The following is a 17734-nucleotide window of genomic DNA, read 5'->3' as shown; positions in this document are numbered from 1 at the left end:
CATAACATTGCAAACAAAATAAACCAAGTTTCAAAAATGTACCTAAAAAAAAAAAATTTTATTAAAAAATGGGAGAACTATTCGGAACATATTTCGTAGTTTTACTTATGTACACTGTGTATAAACAATTTCTAATATATTTAATGTGTACATGGATTAGGCCTCCAAATTATCTTTAACCCAGATACAAGTACCTGAAACAGCAATCAATGATTTAATTATATCCAAACTTATGATAAATAATGTAACTTATGAAGACGAAGGTAGTTACACTTGTCAAGTGAGATCTTCGTTCAATGAGGATCGTAGTTCAAACGTATTCATAAAAGTATACGGTAAGTTTTGAAAATTAAAACCAGTAATATTCCTGTATGTAGAGACAAGCACTTGTATCTTTAATGTTCTATATATTTACAGATCCGAATGATTCTTATATGAATTTAAATACTAGTAACAGAGACAAAGTTTATAGTGTTGGTAATTTAGTAATGCTTACAGCTCACATTGATGCTTATCCACCGCCAACTCTCATGTGGTAATAATTGCATTTGCGTAAAACTATACATTTGTGCTAAAACCAATAATTTACGATGATTTGTAGTATAAAATATAAAATTTTTCAGGCTTACACCCAACGGTACTGAGATTGTTTTGGGTAGTAAATTTAGGAGGCCTTATTACTTTAAACAGTTTGCACAATATCCAGAAGGTAATTTAATGATCTATGATGTACAGTTAGAAGACCAGGGAATTTATACTCTTAGAGCAAACAATAGCAATGAAGTAAAGCTTTTGAATTTTTCTGTTAAAGTTTACGGTAATGTTAATACAGTATATAATATAAAATCTTTTTTGCTGAAATATATTTTTATTGGGGAAGAAATTTTCTTTATTTAAAACAATAATTATTACGCGTTTGCAGACAAGCCACATGTTATCTTAATCAAAGCAAAACTCAAGTCTTTATACGGTTTTAACAAAAGTGCAACGTTTGCTTGTCAAGCCACTGGCAATCCTGAGCCTAATATAACGTGGTTCTACAAAATGTGTCCAGATTATAATTCTACGCATGATTGTAAAACAGTGGAGTTGAAGGTATTTTTTGCTTTTATAAACAAGTATAACTTTTTCACTTACATTAATACTTATAAACACAAAATGCAATGGTGATCTAAAAATTATCCAACTGTTTAAGGCTGAGCAGAGTAGAAATAGCTTTTATTCAGAATTAAAAGTAAATTTGGTCGCATTTGGCGAAATCATTTGCAAGGCCTGCCATTTATATGCTTGTGACTCGAAAGGACATGGAATTCAAATTACTGGTGTGTTGATTTGAGCTCATGTTTTGTATTATATTTTATTTTCAAGAAATATTTTCAGTTCACTATGTTTTGATATCTTTTCACTATCTTTTTCCCCAGACTTAGTCGATGATGCACCTTATGGACTAATAGGGCCAGAAGAGACGTATTATGGTGACAACGTTACTATAACCTGTGCTGCTGTTAAAAGTAAATATTTATTTTTAATTTGGTTGGACGATCGCTTTAAAGAGATAAATAACTCTGGTAAATTCAAAAATTACTTCACGTACGAAAATATAGATATCTTGCAAGATGTTTTGTTGAAACTTAAATCTAATGCTATTTTCATTGACTTCCAGAAAAAATGTATACATCATCAAAAGTCACTAAATTTACTATTCGTCAGGAATTATTAATCAATAACATGAGTCAATTAGATAAAAAATACTATTACTGTGACGTAATATCGAAAAATGGAATTATTAAAACAATAAGTTATACCCTTGTTCCTAAAAGTAATCAAATTAAAAATGTGTTATAAAGAAATAACTTTGAGTCTTTTTTAGAACAATAAAAACAAAATATAAAATTTACTAAAGTTGTTTCTTTTCGTCTGTATTGTGTTACAATGTTTATTTACATTAATATATTGTTTGTATTTTTAGTGCCGAGAAAACCTTATTTTATTAAAGACAATATGAATGCTACTAACATAACTGAATTAACAGCAGATGCTCGAAATGTGATTCATTTATTTTGTTCCGTTAGAGGAACCCCAACTCCGAACATTACATGGTACAAGGACGATGAACCTTTGAATCTGCCGGAAGATAGATTTGACCTGTATTCTAATAATCAAAAATTGATTATTAGATATCTGGTGAAAGATGATAGTGGCAATTATTCTTGTCGTGCTGAAAATCGATTTGGAAAAACAGAAAAATTTCAAATAGTTAATGTTACAGGTAAAAAAAAGAGTACATGTGTTTGTTAATTTTGTAAATAAGGCTAAACAATTCCCTTATACTAAATGATTGTGTCATGAATGTGATGGATCAAAGTTAATTGTTAATTTTTATCTATGTCGCTTCACTCATTAGTTCAGATAATCTAGTTTGGGGCTAATAAGCATAAAATCTGCTTGGACCTGTATGCAAGGGGATTAAAATTTTAAGAATATTGAAATTTACGATAACATGCATGTAATTGCAAGGCTTGTTTATTTGATAATTAAAATTGCGAGGTTTCGTTGGATGTTTTGACAATTTAATAATATTGAATAAACCGATTTTGGATTTTTATCAAAATTCCTTCTAACTGTAGCTGATATATCTTTTTCATTTATCTCTCGCAATATTCTCTGATCATTATTCTTTAACTATTTAAACCTATTGATGTCATCGTAGCTTATAAATAATTTTTTAATAGTTTTTAACCTTGAAAACAATTTTTTTTTATATCTGTTTTTAATACCCCAAAGACTTTTTTTGGATTATTTCTGTATTAGAAGAAAATTTTTGAAAGCCTTATTTGATGAATAAGAAATACGTTGATTGCTCTTTGCTAATCTTATAATTATTGAGGCAGTTGAGCACCTCCAATAGCTTTTATTCTATTTAGTGAAGCAGAAAAGCATTAAAATTTAGCAAATAAACTTTGTGGACATTTCAGTAACCTAAAAAACTCATTATCACAAAACCGAAAAAAAAGAGGGATACATTTAACAAAATTCCATAAATTGAGAACAATTTAATCAGTAGGTATATATTCTAAAGGCATAGTAAATTTTTTTTCGATTAATATATATCAAAACAGCATGTGGTATATTCATAATACTTTGGTTTATCAATTTTAGTTATTTATGAAACCAGAAATTTCGAAGTTTTTCGTTCATAAGATTCTGTGTAAAAAATACAAATCAAAAAATGTATCTCGAAATCAGCGCACCTAATCTTTATAAAACTTTTACTTGTTATGTATTACAATGTTGACAGTTTTTATTTTTAAATTCAAGGTTTTAGTAAAAGAATCGTTTTGGGATACAACATATTCAGGTTATCTTACAATATTGATATTTCATACTCCCAACGCATTTTCTATAGTTTGTTTACTTGAGTATCTTCAAATTATTTACAAAATTTCCAAGTGCTTGGTGACTGTGTGAATCAAACTAAATTTTTTACTTAGGGCTGTTGGATTTCCAAAAATAGTACCATAATGCTTTTTTTCAGTTTATTAAAAACATCATTAAAATTGACATTGGTTTTCAAGAACTTACAATAAATCCAGGCCCAAAATTTTGTAATTGATTTAGACATTACGCAATACAGAAAAAGTGTTTTAAAAAGTTTTAAATACTGAATTTTAAAAATAATATTTTATGCTTCAAAATATTTTAGCTTTTTTTTTTAAATGGTCAATGTATGTGTATCCAATGTTCATAACCTAATTTAGGACAGGTAGTAGTAATAAAAATGAGCTGGCGTTGATCAGTAACATCTTAGTTGCGCAACAGCAAACAATTGTTGAAAATCTTTTAAATTTCAAACAAAATTTTATGTTTTAAATTGAACAGACTTCACACATTTTGTGTAAGTTACATTTAAGACAGATTCTATTATACGTATAACAATGTTGTGTAACTCAGTTCGGCATAAACTATTATCATACACTAGTTTTGAGTGTTTATTACTATAATTTTAGATAAGAAGACTTCATATCTCGATAACTGGAGTGCTTATTACTTTTCAATTAAAAATTTATTAATTAATCAACGATACAAGAATTTCAAAACTTTTTAATAAAAAAAACTTAATTCGAATGTTGCTATTTAAAAGAAGGTTGGAATAGTTAAACAATAATAAGCAGACAATATTCTTTCAAATAAGTACAAAAGCAATTATATTAACTAGAGTTACGAAATATGTAATTAATTTATTAGTTGATAAATGTCAAAAAATGTTTCATTTAATTTTTTAGTATTGTCTAAACACTTAATTTTCGACAATTTTTTGCATTAGTGAGATTTTCCAGGAAGTTCAAAACTTTAAACAATTGTTAATACATCGACCATGTAAGTGACTCTCCAGTTAACGTAGGCAAAGATTTCATTCAAGTTATTCTGTTCAAAATAATCAAGAATCATAAACCTTCTCGGACCCATTTATTGCCCTGGGGAGGATGCAGATTAATGCAGATACAATAGTGTTTTGTTACTGCTGGGATATTTAATCCATAAAGCTGTTTATAGCAAACAACTTTTTGTTAACGAGATACAAAATAGAGTAAAAAATTTTGTTGATTGTTGTTACAACCTTCCTATTGGTTTTAGGTAATTGATCAACTTCGATATACTAATATTTGTAGCAACAATAAATAAAAGAAAAATACTTACGAGACTCATTAGAAAATTGTAAAAATCGTTTCTTACTAATTCTAACTAAAACTCGAGAATTTTATTTTTATTTTAATAAATTTTAATAAAATAATTTTACAAATAACCATAGAACTACAAACAGATTTTTAATTATATGTGGTTTAACGTACGTAAAAAATGATAATAAAAAAATAGTGTCTTAAGAATTTCGTTCAATAGTTCAAAGTCGTTAAAAAATCATTGCATATGTTCCACTGTAACCTAAATTAGAGTTGTAATCTATATTTTTATTAGCTTTTTAACTAAAAGTTTTATAAGGATATGTGTTGATGATTATAATGAAGTTCTTGATTGTAATTTGATTACATTATTAATAATTGATGGTTTGAAAACTTCAGTGTAGTAGCTTGATGTTGTGGCAAAAAAAAATGTTTTTCTGAATAAATTATAAAAGCTTTTAGTAATGATATTATTATCCATACAATTGATCATGATTTCAGAGGTTGAAAATCGTTTTCCTCAACTTACATTGATAGTTTGGTTCATCGCATTTCTTATTTTACTTCTTCTTTACTTTTTTTTTAAAGTACTACATAAAAAGGTGAGATGAAGATTTATAATTATTATTCAAAAATTAATTAAAAATAGAAAAAATTTCATTAATTTATTTATTGTACACAGATAACAAAAAAGCAGTTGTTGAACGCTGGCTTGACTAATTTTGATAACGGAGCCGTTGATTTAATAAATCCTGATCTAACAGTTAATGATCAAGCTGAGTTTCTTCCATATGATGAAAAGTGGGAATTTCCTAGAGAAAAACTAAAGTTAGGTATAGAATCTGAGCTTGTCTTGAAGTAATAGCTATGATAACCAGTTTTTATAGACGAATTGTCAATAAAATATAGGTCAACAATTGGGAAGTGGAGCTTTTGGGGTTGTAGTAAAAGCAGAAGCTTCTGGGATTTGTGCTACGGAGGCTGTCACAACCGTAGCTGTTAAAATGGTTCACGAAAATGCCGAGTCAGTTTATGTTCGTGCTCTTGTGAAAGAATTTAAAATTATGATGCATCTGGGGCAACACTTGAACGTTGTAAATCTTCTGGGCGCCTGTACAAAAAATATTGTTAAACGTTAGAATTTTTTTTCCATTTTTAAAGTAATAATTGCTAACTTTCAACTAAAAACCAATTCATTTTATAGGTGAATTTTTAGTGATTCTCGAAGCCTGTGCTTATGGAAACCTACAAGACTATTTGAAATATCATCGACAAAATTTTATAAATCAAATTGATCCATCTACTGGTGATTTTAATTGGTGCATTAAAAAAAACTTTAAAAGGTGCTAATTTGATGTATTTGTTTGTTTGAAAATTTAACTTATGCTTAAGACCGTAGGCTAATGGCACAATTTCGTCTTATCAGACGTGTGTGAGTTTTTTTGTTGATGATTTTTGAATTATGATGAATGATCTTGAAAATTATACGTACAAAAAGTCAAATCGGTAATTGTTTTGTCAAGGAAGTGCTGTTCAGATTTGTATGATATTCTATACATGAGTAGTTATAAATTTAGAGTAGATTTAAATAGGTTTTTATAATTTACCAGAGGGTGTACAAAAATTGACCATTCAAAATTTTACAAAGTATTTGTATTGTTTGTACATAATCTGATGGATTTTTTGCATACTTAAAAATACTGTTCGAAAACGTAGAAGCTTTAGAATGGGAAAATTTTTATTTAGTGCCACACTACTTACAGGAAACGAGCTAATGTACTTGGCAATATTAAAATAATATTTAGAATTTGTCTGATATAAAAAATCACTTATGTGACTGGCTATGTACTACTATTATGTGTTATTCTCAGATAATGAAAAGATAGTAGTTTTTTGACTGTTAGACATAAACATTAAATTAGGTACAATTATTCCTAGTAAAAAAGCACAAAAATATGCCAAATTGTATAATTTTGTGCAAACCATTACTAAAAATTCTGACAACAGTGATATCTGATATTGATTAAAAGATAAAATGCAGTGAGTTGCTATTAAAAATACCAAATAGCTCAATATTAAAAAAAAATTGTTTTGACGATTAGCAAATATATTAGCATTTACCGCAGTTTAATTTCTTTCCAAGTGGTATATAGTGTTCTTCTTTCTTACTGCAACTTCTCTTTATTATTAGACTTAAGTAGACATCTAACTATTAGAAATTCCGAACAGAATTGAATAAAAGGGTTGTCAGTTTTACTGTTTTTACGTGTAGTTGACATGTTATAATAGTTATTTATACTAAACAAAAAGTTTTAATATTTTTTTGTGATATTCTGTGTTATTTCACATTTGTTATTAACCTTATACTGTAGTGAAAGACAAAAGATTTTTTTTTCACTCGCTAGATAAAAATTTCGTTTTCTGGCGCAGGATTGATAAAAATCGTATACAGTCTACGGAAGGAAATAAAGAAAGCCTTAGATCATATTTTTGTCACCCGCGGTCATGCCCAAGGTGTAAAATATCTGTGATATAAAATATTCTTCGTTTGTTCTTCTTAGGGGAGTAGTCTGATTATCAAAAATTATTTATATTTTTTTACTTAAAATAATAGTGGATAAAATTATAGTGTACTTTTCTATTTATGTTTTATTTGATGTTGAACTATGAGTTACATGTAGAATTCTTATTTCTTGTTATTGCTGTAACATTTGTTATCTTTTTTCAAATGTAAAGAGTAAGTAGTCAATGTTATAAGTAAGTATATGGAAATTTTTTTTGAGCAAGAAAGTACAAAAAAATTGTTTCTTTACTTTACTGATATATTATCAAGAGTCTGATACGTCTCCACTTCCAAAGAGTGAAAACTATTTTACTTCGAGCCATCACTCACAGTTGTCATTTAAATTTATACTCTTCGTAAACGCAATTCAATACCATTGAAATCTTCATGAATTTTTTTTTTTATGTATTAGTCATCTCTTTACTTTTGATTCGAATAAAACAAAAAAAAATATCCTGCTTTAAGCAAGTGCTTAGATTAACTGAGACAACACTAAAAAATCAAACGATAAATTAAAGTCAAAATTTCTGGTACTAAACGACTTTATTATAACAACAACTGATTGATTAACGTGTAAATTTGCTTTTTTATTCACTTACAGAGCAGAATATATGGGTTCAGCATCGTCCAATTATTTAAATACGGTATTCAACAACAATGATACAAACTTTTCGTGCACTACGGCTCAGAACTCAAGCAATTCAATTGAGTTTTGTAGTGCCTATTACAATAATGATTTACAGCCAGGCTGGCGTTCTAACTACGAAGGTAATTACGAAAACTGGAAGCCTAAATACATCTGCTCCCATGACCTTCTTTCTTGGAGCTATCAGGTGGCTCATGGCATGGAATATCTATCAAGGAGAAATGTAAGAATATGCATACAAAACTACTCACTTACAAGTACTTTGCCTATAATAGTGTATCTTTGTATATAGGTTTTGCACTGTGATCTGGCTGCCAGAAACATTTTGCTGGCAGATAACAATGTCGTCAAAATTTGTGACTTTGGTTTAGCCCAGACATTGTACAAGGACATCAATTACACGAGACTAAACAATGTAAAGTTGCCATTTAAGTGGATGGCCACTGAATCTCTCAGGGACGGAGTTTTTTCGACAAAGTCTGATGTTTGGTCATATGGTATAGTGCTTTGGGAGTCATTTACTCTTGCAGAACCACCGTATCCAGGCATGCAAGCTTTCGAAGTATATCAGAAACTCATGGATGGATACAGGATGGGAATACCTAGATATGCCACGAAACATCTGTAAGTGAAGAAACGATGGAAGCTTTTTTTTCGACTTTTGTCTTCAATATTATTTATTCATCTCATTCATTCACTTGTCAGTTACAATATAATGCTTAAATGCTGGGAGGATGATTCAGCTCTAAGGCCATCATTCACAGAATTATCGAAAAGTATTGGTGTGCTGTTAGATGAAGGTACGAGAAAGCACTTCGAAAAACTGTACCATGAGTATGAGGTTATCAACATGAACGCTGACTTAATAAAAAAAAATGATTATTTGGCAAATATGTCTTCAACGGACCAAGTAGCGCTTGCCCTACCTCAACAGGACTATCAAAATAGCTCAGTGCAAGTCGAAAACCCACTATACTTTCATGTGAGCAACAATAACAGCCGTATAGCCAACTCCGGGAAAGTCTGATGTTTTTAATGACAAAGTTGCTAGATACTTAATAACCTACTTCATAAACTTGATAAAGATACTATAAAATACCAGAATCTCATTATTAATTAATTAAAATGTTCCTTTTTATAAAAAATTTGCTAATCAGTAGTTACTTTTTATATTTTGTTTCTTAGACTTCATTAAAATGAGACAAACTATCATTAAGAACTAATGATGTAAGAATTTATAGATTGTAAAGAGGATACAATTGTAGAACCAGAATATTGTACTTTACAACGACTAATTATAAATGGTATAAAAAAATAAAGCTTTAAATAAAAAATTCGATGTGACATAGTCTCACTTAAAGGTATCAAAAATTTTTTTCAGCTTATACATTGTGTTTTCATGTCACACTAGACAACACTTATATGCTAAATGATGGTATCACTCTTTAACGACTCTAAGGTAAATTGTCTGTTTACAATTAACTTCACCTTAGTCTCGATTCAATGATATTGGGTCTGTTAGCATTATTATATTTATAGATTTTGGCTACCAAGTTGATTTTGGTCAATGAAATTGGAATTTTCAAAAATTTCATTTTCAATAAATTTATTTTGCAATAAGCAGAAAATTTTTTTATCTTTTATTCTGTAGACATCATTATAATAAAGTGAATAACTTAATCATGTAATTACACGAATACTTATGCCATTTTCAAAATTCAGTATTTAGGGGCCCTGAAGTTTCCGTAAAATTTTAGGACTTTCTACTCAGAACTTAGGAACTAAAACGGGCAGGAAAAGATTTACTTTAATTGTTAATAAATATTTATCTATTACTATTCTGATTTAAAATTTTATATGGAATATTTTGATAGCAGAGGAAATAATAATGCCACGGAAACAAATTTAAGGTATCTAAAAATTTTAAATTAAATTTGACATAGAGTTTGAAGATTTTATTTTACAGTAGAAGTATGGATATATGGTTTTGATACTGCATGTAACTCCCAATATGAACCACCGCATCTAACGCATCAGAAGTTAATAAGTCAGGATTTCATAGAAGTTGATGCCAATCTTACCGCATTAAAAATAAGTTTTTAGAATTTATAAAATGAAGAGTAGTATGAGCTTCTATATCTAAAATCTTTTTAAACCTTGATTGATGTACATTTTGTTACGCTTAATATTACATCTGCATTTTAATTACCAACTAAGAAAAACCACAGGTTGTTCCTTGGAGAGAATAAAAACGTATGTGACTTAAGAACAAACTTTAAACAAAGAGAACTGAAAAGCAGGAGATAGAAATAAACAAGGAGGAAGAAAAAAACAAGCGCGGCAAGTATAGGAAATAGGTCGCCGTTTGTGCGAAGGGTGTTGTCTATTATCAAAGCGTAGCCTGCAGTGGATCTGTCATTCTGTCGCCGGAACATGGCTGTTGCATCACGTTAATAGAGATATTTGAGGCGAGCTTACACTTCACACTTCTTTCTTTCTCTTCTGTTGTTCTATAAATACACGTTGACTAGTGTTTGTTTATACACATGAATTACTAATATCTTTAGGATAATTCAAAGTACTGATTATTTTATGTTTTAAACTTTTTCCGATAATATGTCAAACCTAAATAATGAAGCTTATGGAAGATAGATATGTATTATGCACCCGATAGTTAAACCAAAAACTTACAGTACTGTCATTAAATCTTACAAAATACCAATTTTTGTTTCATTATAATTCAGACTAGATGTTTAAGAGGTTTAATAAATCATAATAATTAATGGATAAACCTGCTACTTCTCATCGTCTATGCTCGAGTTTATATTTAACTTCGAAGCCAGACGATTTGACGTGATTTTATCATTGGAAATTGGGGTTACTCTGAGACAAAGTAAGTCAAATAGTGCATCAGATATTTGTGATATGGGAATCTTGAATCACGAAGTTTTATATTTTATTGGGTACTGTTTTGCGTCAACGCAACATTAATTAAGTAATGATAAAACTTTATTATTATTGGTAGTAGGAAATTTTATTCGCCAACGTAAATCAGAATATCATGTTGGATAGTTAAATTTATTATTGATCAAAGTAACGCAACAAGTAGTAGAGTTTGAGGAATGTTTGATTTACCGTTATTCGGAACAGAAAATTTATCAATAAATCTGTATAATAATGGTACTACCTAAATTGCAAAGTAAATCACTTAGTCAAAAGCTTTTCGTCCTTTGTAAAACAATGATCCTCATGCATTGTCACATTAATATGTGCAGTTCCAAAAAAAAAAAAAAAAAAAAAAAAAAAAAAAAAAAAAAAAAAAAAAAAAAAAAAATTGCGAATCGTTGCGGTCCAGTCGAGTAGACGCTTTAAAACGTAAGCTTGTTAGCAGCATCTGGCTGGACAAGCCTCTCTGGCACTGTACATGCATTGCATGCGGCAAATGCGTACGTGATGAGACTCTCGTGTATGCGCAGCTTGGCACGTCAATGAGTTGGATTTCAAATAATATGTGCAATATTTAGTGCGTGAATGAGAGTTTGCTGGGTGTTGGAAGAGGATTTTACAAACTTTGTGCGGGTATTACGGTGTACACTATATGCACTGTGAAAGTGAATTAATTTTCATGCATATGCATGGTACTGTAGTTAAGTTATGAAAATACATTTCTTGAACGTACAATATACATTTATATTTTTATACAGTTTTTTGGTGAATTTTATTTGTCTTTAATTAACTGACTTGTACATTGAATTTCAATTAATGTTAATATTTTTATAAAAAACAACATCGAAAGTAATTGTTTTTGCTTTTACATTTTAGGACAAAGCAGTAAGATTACTTTCTTTAAATTGAAATCCAACAGAGTTTTTAATTTTTCTATGTTTATGCATTGTTAATTCATTAATATACGTATGAAGTTAAATCTCACTTTATCACTTACTTTATTGAAATGTAAATTTTCATTTTTATAAAAATATAAAAACATGTTAAAAACAATTCTTTGTCTCTAGTGTTGCTAGTTATTCAGTTCGTTTATGTACATTTAACTGTAAGATATTGTTTTATTCATCCCAGTGAAAGTAACTTTTTTTTTTTACTACTAGTGCTTGAGGAATTTCTTCCTAAATTAAGGAATTAACCTTACGTACATTTCCATCTTTGATTTAAGAGTATATTGGATAGCCATAGGATTTAAAACTAAAAATAATAGCTCAAGACTACCACATTTCCATCAATTCCATGCTGTAAAGATATTTGATTTAATATTTCTACTAAATCTGTCTTTTGTTACCCTCTTATTCTCCTCGCTAAAGCTTCACTTTTACTGATTGTCAGTCGTGTCCATCAAGAAAGCTACGACTACATTTTTTATAGTTTTTTTCCTGAAACATTTTCTTGGTTGCGTCGGGTAATTGATATAATTAAAATTATAATGGAAGACTCACCGAGAATTTGACTAAGGACTGTACGGCCATCTTCACCGAGGCAGGCACTACGGGCATCGAAGGGATTTGTGAACTGCACGAAAGCGTATCCTTTGTGCATAGATATACCTGAAGACAAAACCAAAAATTTATTTTTACTATTTTTACTAAGTATTATCATCAAACTTTAGAAATCAATTTATTGGCAGTTCTCAGCTTATTTTATACTTTATCACAAATGTCGGACATGTTACAGGAAGTACTGAAAAAAGTAAACAAATTATTTTAAACGGAGCTGCAAAAGCACTTGTTTGTCGGCCTTGCCATAGCCTTATTTTCTCAAGCAATCTCGTTGGTGAAGCGAAAAAAAGAGGTAGAGAAAAAGGAATAAATGTACAGAAAATGGGAGGATGTGTATGAGTAAGCTGTTTATCAGCTAGTGGCAGGCGTGGCTGACCCCAGTCATGGGAGGTCTTGGTTATATACATCTATATGATAAAAATTATTGACGTACTATGATACGTATATTTGTTTTTTACCAAAAATATGACATTTTTACCTTTTTATGAGAATAATTTTCAAATGGAATAAATTAGTATGCCATTTATGAAGATATCTTGGATTAGAAAAACAACCTTATCTATAAATCTTTCTATTAAGAGGATAAGTGATGAGCTATAAGTTTTCACAGATTAATACTAAAAACAATCACTTTTACGATGTGTATAATAGAAAAAGGATTATTGGTGCGTTTGTAGAGGTTATCAAGAGCAAAAAAAAATAAATAAAATAAAATATTAAATGGTCATACACTGGGTGTAATAAATGGAAAACCATAGAGTGGTGCAACATGACCAGACGCGGAGTCACCAAACATAAATTGGTAATATTCTTGTTTGGCAGCTAATAAACTGTATTAAACAAACAACATATTAAACTGTTAAAAATACGAGAACTTTAAAGTTCACAAGCCACAAATAAGATACAATAGATTTGCGAATAGAAGGGAAAAGGAAAGATGGTAGTTCAACATGACCTTTCTGCGGTAACGCAACAGAATAACAACAGAGAGTTTCTCACTCTCGAATTATTTCGAGTTGGATTAGGCGCCCAGTCGAGTGAATACGATAACCGCAGTCCATGTAAACGTAAGATATAGTACAGACCACAAACACCAATGATTGCACTACCAAGTAAACTGGACATATTTCTTGGTTGAATTGTGATAATAATTATAATCATTGGGTTGCGTTACTCCGTAAGAAATATCAATAATACAAGCCAAAAATTAAGTGAAAATAAGAGAAACTGAAAAATGAGATGTATGTTAGTCAATATGCACACCTGCTAATCTGCCGTATCTCTGAAATATTCGCTCGACGTCTGTTTTGCTGCACTGAAAAGTGTTGAGGTTACCAACAAACACTCGAGAATTCATGGCCTGTGGATCCAGCGAGTTTGTTTGGTTTCCCACTTTCCTCATCTTCATCCTCTGTAACACAAAAATTTAACATTATATGTTTACACCATTTAGTGATACTTTGTTTTTTTATACGTGTTTTTGGATGAAACATGTCGTTACATTATCTTTTCCATTATATTTTATCTTTTAACGTCTCATTAATATATTGCCAAAATATCGGTACATAATTATACAAATCATCATAAGTATACGTGTCATCATCATCATGTACATGATAATCGTCGTATTCACAGAGTATTAGAACTAAATTAGAGGCTTACAATACATATTACGTGGATCGTTTCAAAAATATAGGTATTATTCGCCTTACTGAGCACGTGTTAGTATCAGTATGTCATTTTATCATTTTGAAGGTCAAGAATGATGACTCTTTAACTCAATCGATATCTTTACTATTAAGCAAAGTGGATAGATGGATAACTGATACACAAGTGGGGGAGAAAAAATGTATTAATCGTGCATTCTTTTCAATTGGAAAATGCGGTAGGATCCCAAAGATAATCTAGGATTTAGATGATCGTTATTCATAATCGCTTGAAATGAGCTGGCAGTATATAAGCCACAGCTTTTGGCTCTTCGTCTGTATGCGGGAATAGCCTCATACGCGTGGAAATTTTCCGAGGAAAGCGAGTGGATATATATACGAGGGTAAGATATCTGCTGATTATACTACCACGCAGCTATGCATCTGAATTTTCGGTAAGAGGTGTTGAATCAAAAATTATTCCGGAACAGCTCGTATCTAAGGTCCGTTGCTTATTCATTGCTTGAAAAATGAGATAAGTCTTCGAACGAACGTGCACTGAATGCATTCCAAGAACACTGATTTCTTTTACCACTGACTGTAAGTAGTTTTGAATGAGACACCGAGATTCTTTAACATATGAGTATAGAGGCTTCGTTTGTATTTTCTTTTATATAAGTCTTTAAAATGTATTTAGAAACACTTATGATAATGAAGCCTCAAAGTAGTTTTTTAAGCTTCCTTTCTGGCTATGTCAAGATAGTAGCCCTGCGGTTAGGATCTTACACAAAAGATTCTATTAGATCAATAAGCATCAATAAGCAATAAAACATCAATTTACTAGTACATTATTTAAAATTATTTTCGAGTCAGTCATAAAAGAGGGACATTGATGAGTTAATGAAGTTGAAACAATCATTATTGACCTCATTTATTTAGACAAGTTTAGAGCGTCTAATCATAGAAGTAATTTATGATTGCAGAAGTAAATCTCTGTTAAAATTTTTTTTACAAGTAACAGAAAAGGTGATGTTGTTTGAGGCCAATGAATTGATTGCAGTAAACAAATATTATAATAATCATGAATGCAATTTTTTTGTAACTTATTAATCTTTCAATTTTCCAATTCCATATATAATAGAAGCCAAATAAGTGATCACACAAATTAATATGCCTTGTGTCTCAAGAAAAAATTTTGACTGTTTCCTAATTCAAAATACCTCTATCATGTGTTTTGTACAATATTAAAAATATAATTACATATAAAGGCTGTACAAAGCGTTATTATTGTAACTTTCAGTGCTTATAACTCAACGCATACAGTATCTCCTTGTAAGTCCAAGGAACTTTGTCACAAAAATACTCCACCATTTCTACCAGCAATGAAATCGACCAGCCGTTGTTTCATATTGGGGGAAATTTTTCAACTGCTCGGTACTTTTCTTATCTACATCCACGTTCATGTACACACGTAACTCATGTATACGTATGGAAAAAGGATTTCGGGGATAAATTCGGGAGACGTGAAAGGTAAATCGAGAGAGGGACTTTGTGTGCAAAAAGGCTATTTGTCAACAAATCTGGAACGCAGGAAAGCGTACATGTTTGACAAAACCCTTTTAATCTCTCTACGTAAACGCTCTTGTTACCTTTTTTTTTATTGTACGCAAATGGATACAGGACGAGTCTTTACAATTATAGACAAAGCTAACGACACATCGGCTCGAAGCAACAGATATTGTTACAATGTGCTGACAACAAGTGATTTTTAACTATTCCTATTTACACAATAGTATAAATAATTTTTTTTTTGTTCAGTTTCCTCAATTTTCTTGTTCGAATACTCGAGTGCAATAACTCATACACAGAAAAATGCATTCTAGCGATTATTTTTTATTACACGATAGGAATACTTTCCATGAGTAAGGAAGTATTATTTATCCATAGCCTCCAATCCTCTACAGTTGAGTAATTTACGATAAGCCGACGTCGGAGTAGTACTGCAGATAGCATGAATCTATTTCTGGATCCAACGAGTGAAGGGTTAGCTGAGCAAAAAGAAGAAACGACGGAGTCCTGAGGATCACTACAACTGTGCACTTTACATGAGCTTTGAGGTGATAATTACTTTATCTCTTGCTCTTGTTCGTTATGCAAGTCGTTAAGTGCTGGGTAGTTATTCAGTCATGTACATCGGGATTTATTGATGGCAACCTTTTTCGTTTTTACAATTAATGCGTAAAGCACCTCAGTACTTTATAAGGCTTAAAATAGGTCGATTTAGATACACACTGACACAGTATGTTTAAATGATTTTTAAATGAGGGCTAATTGACATGTCATACTTGGAAAACGCTAAATTTACATTTACACGACAAGCAAAAGAAGATTAATTTTTCAATTTGGAGCATATTTAAATTAAGGTTTTATGACTATGCGTTCATTTAAATGAAAACCGTTCAGAAATGTACACATTTTATTGCTCGACACTTTAAAAACAAACGTAGTACACACCGTTTACGATCAAAAGTCGAGTAAAACTCTCTTTCTCTCTCTCTTTGGAACTGGTTTGTTGTTGGTGTTTCGATTCACTAAAACTCCATAGCTACTTAAACCCACGAGCTTGCATGCTGCTCTATTCGAAAGTACAGACAACATGGTACACAATGCATAATACGCGCGCAGCGAAGGTGGAGAGATATAGGGAAAATGAGAGTGTATGTGGCTGGTTATTTATGCAACTATGCCATTAGTATCTCACAGCCAGCCGAGAAATCGTACGTAGAAATGCAAGGTGCAATCAGGACCCGTTGTTATTTCATGGGTACCTTGGTTCCCTGGCGACTTGCAGGAGGTGACAACGACAAGGAAAAATTAAATAGGGCAGATGAAGACAAAAGCCATTGGTGTGGTGACGTGCGCACGATGAATTTGCCATGCCTACGGCCTTGCCGAAATCGCGTCTGGTGTATGTATGTTGTATCGAGGGAAAGGAACAAAGGATTGAAAATTGCATTACTCGGACATTATGTGGCTGCTGAAAAAACTAATCTGAATTTATCGTGTCGTTCGGTGTTAACTGTGGAGTTTTTTTTTCATCTTTAATAACTAAAGTTGTAAGGAGTTTTTAACTTTAAAGGAGAAGCATAACATTTTGTTGTGCTTGTTAATGCTTGGACTACGAAAGTTGATCGAAACAATTAAAGTAACTTGACATTTTTTTCCATTAAGTTATAATTAGAAATAATTTGTGTAAATAACGCACGAATTGAAGCACCTTCGTAATGGCGTTGAGGCATTTTGTTATTCCGTCACTCAATACACATTTATTTGCAAATTGAGAATCGTTTAAGCTCTTAATTGGAAATCAAATAACCCATCCAAAGCTCTAAATTGCAAGTGTTAGCGTTGCACTTGTATAGTGATTGACAGTTTGTTGGCTCAAAGGATTAAATCTCTTTTTGTTTTTAATTAAGTTTGGTAAATAGTCTTGAAATTTCTTAGTCAGTTGTCCTTCAAGAAATAGTATGTATTTAATTTGAAATGAGTCATAAAAAAGTAAAATAAAATTATTTGTTTGTAAGGAATATATGACTGTCGCTGTTTATGTTTATTTTTTGCTTTACACGAGCTGATAAGTAACGCTAATAAATAAATTTAAAAAAACAACTCTGTGTATCATAAAATATGCA

General features: G+C 30.7%; 2 protein-coding genes across 2 annotated transcripts in view; one reads left to right on the top strand and one right to left on the bottom strand.

The window, feature by feature from the left end:
* LOC106637852 (uncharacterized) overlaps positions 1-13804 on the bottom strand; it is a 144893-nt gene extending 131089 nt beyond the window's left edge. Inside the window, exons 1-2 of the mRNA XM_089594808.1 lie at positions 13660-13804; positions 12337-12444 (exon numbers count right to left, since the gene is read on the bottom strand). Of these exons, the coding sequence (XP_089450934.1) occupies positions 12337-12444; positions 13660-13804 (253 nt within the window). The remainder of the gene's footprint in view (positions 1-12336; positions 12445-13659) is intronic.
* Positions 489-8915, top strand: LOC149374210 (vascular endothelial growth factor receptor kdr-like). Its single transcript, XM_089594351.1, has 13 exons — positions 489-535; positions 624-817; positions 923-1095; positions 1196-1322; positions 1422-1511; positions 1970-2269; positions 5268-5281; positions 5362-5512; positions 5589-5813; positions 5884-6022; positions 7844-8111; positions 8181-8512; positions 8594-8915. The coding sequence occupies exons 1-13, from the start codon at positions 489-491 to the stop codon at positions 8913-8915; spliced, it is 2382 nt and encodes a 793-aa protein (XP_089450477.1).
* Positions 13805-17734: the final 3930 nt, after the last annotated feature.

This window comes from Copidosoma floridanum, unplaced genomic scaffold (genome assembly GCF_036245765.1).
Source record: "Copidosoma floridanum isolate Cflo_tuat_1 unplaced genomic scaffold, Cflo_Japanese_pri ptg000021l, whole genome shotgun sequence".
NCBI lineage: Eukaryota > Metazoa > Arthropoda > Insecta > Hymenoptera > Encyrtidae > Copidosoma > Copidosoma floridanum.
Note: the sequence above shows the minus strand (reverse complement) of the source record. Positions and strands in the feature narration are given on the sequence as shown.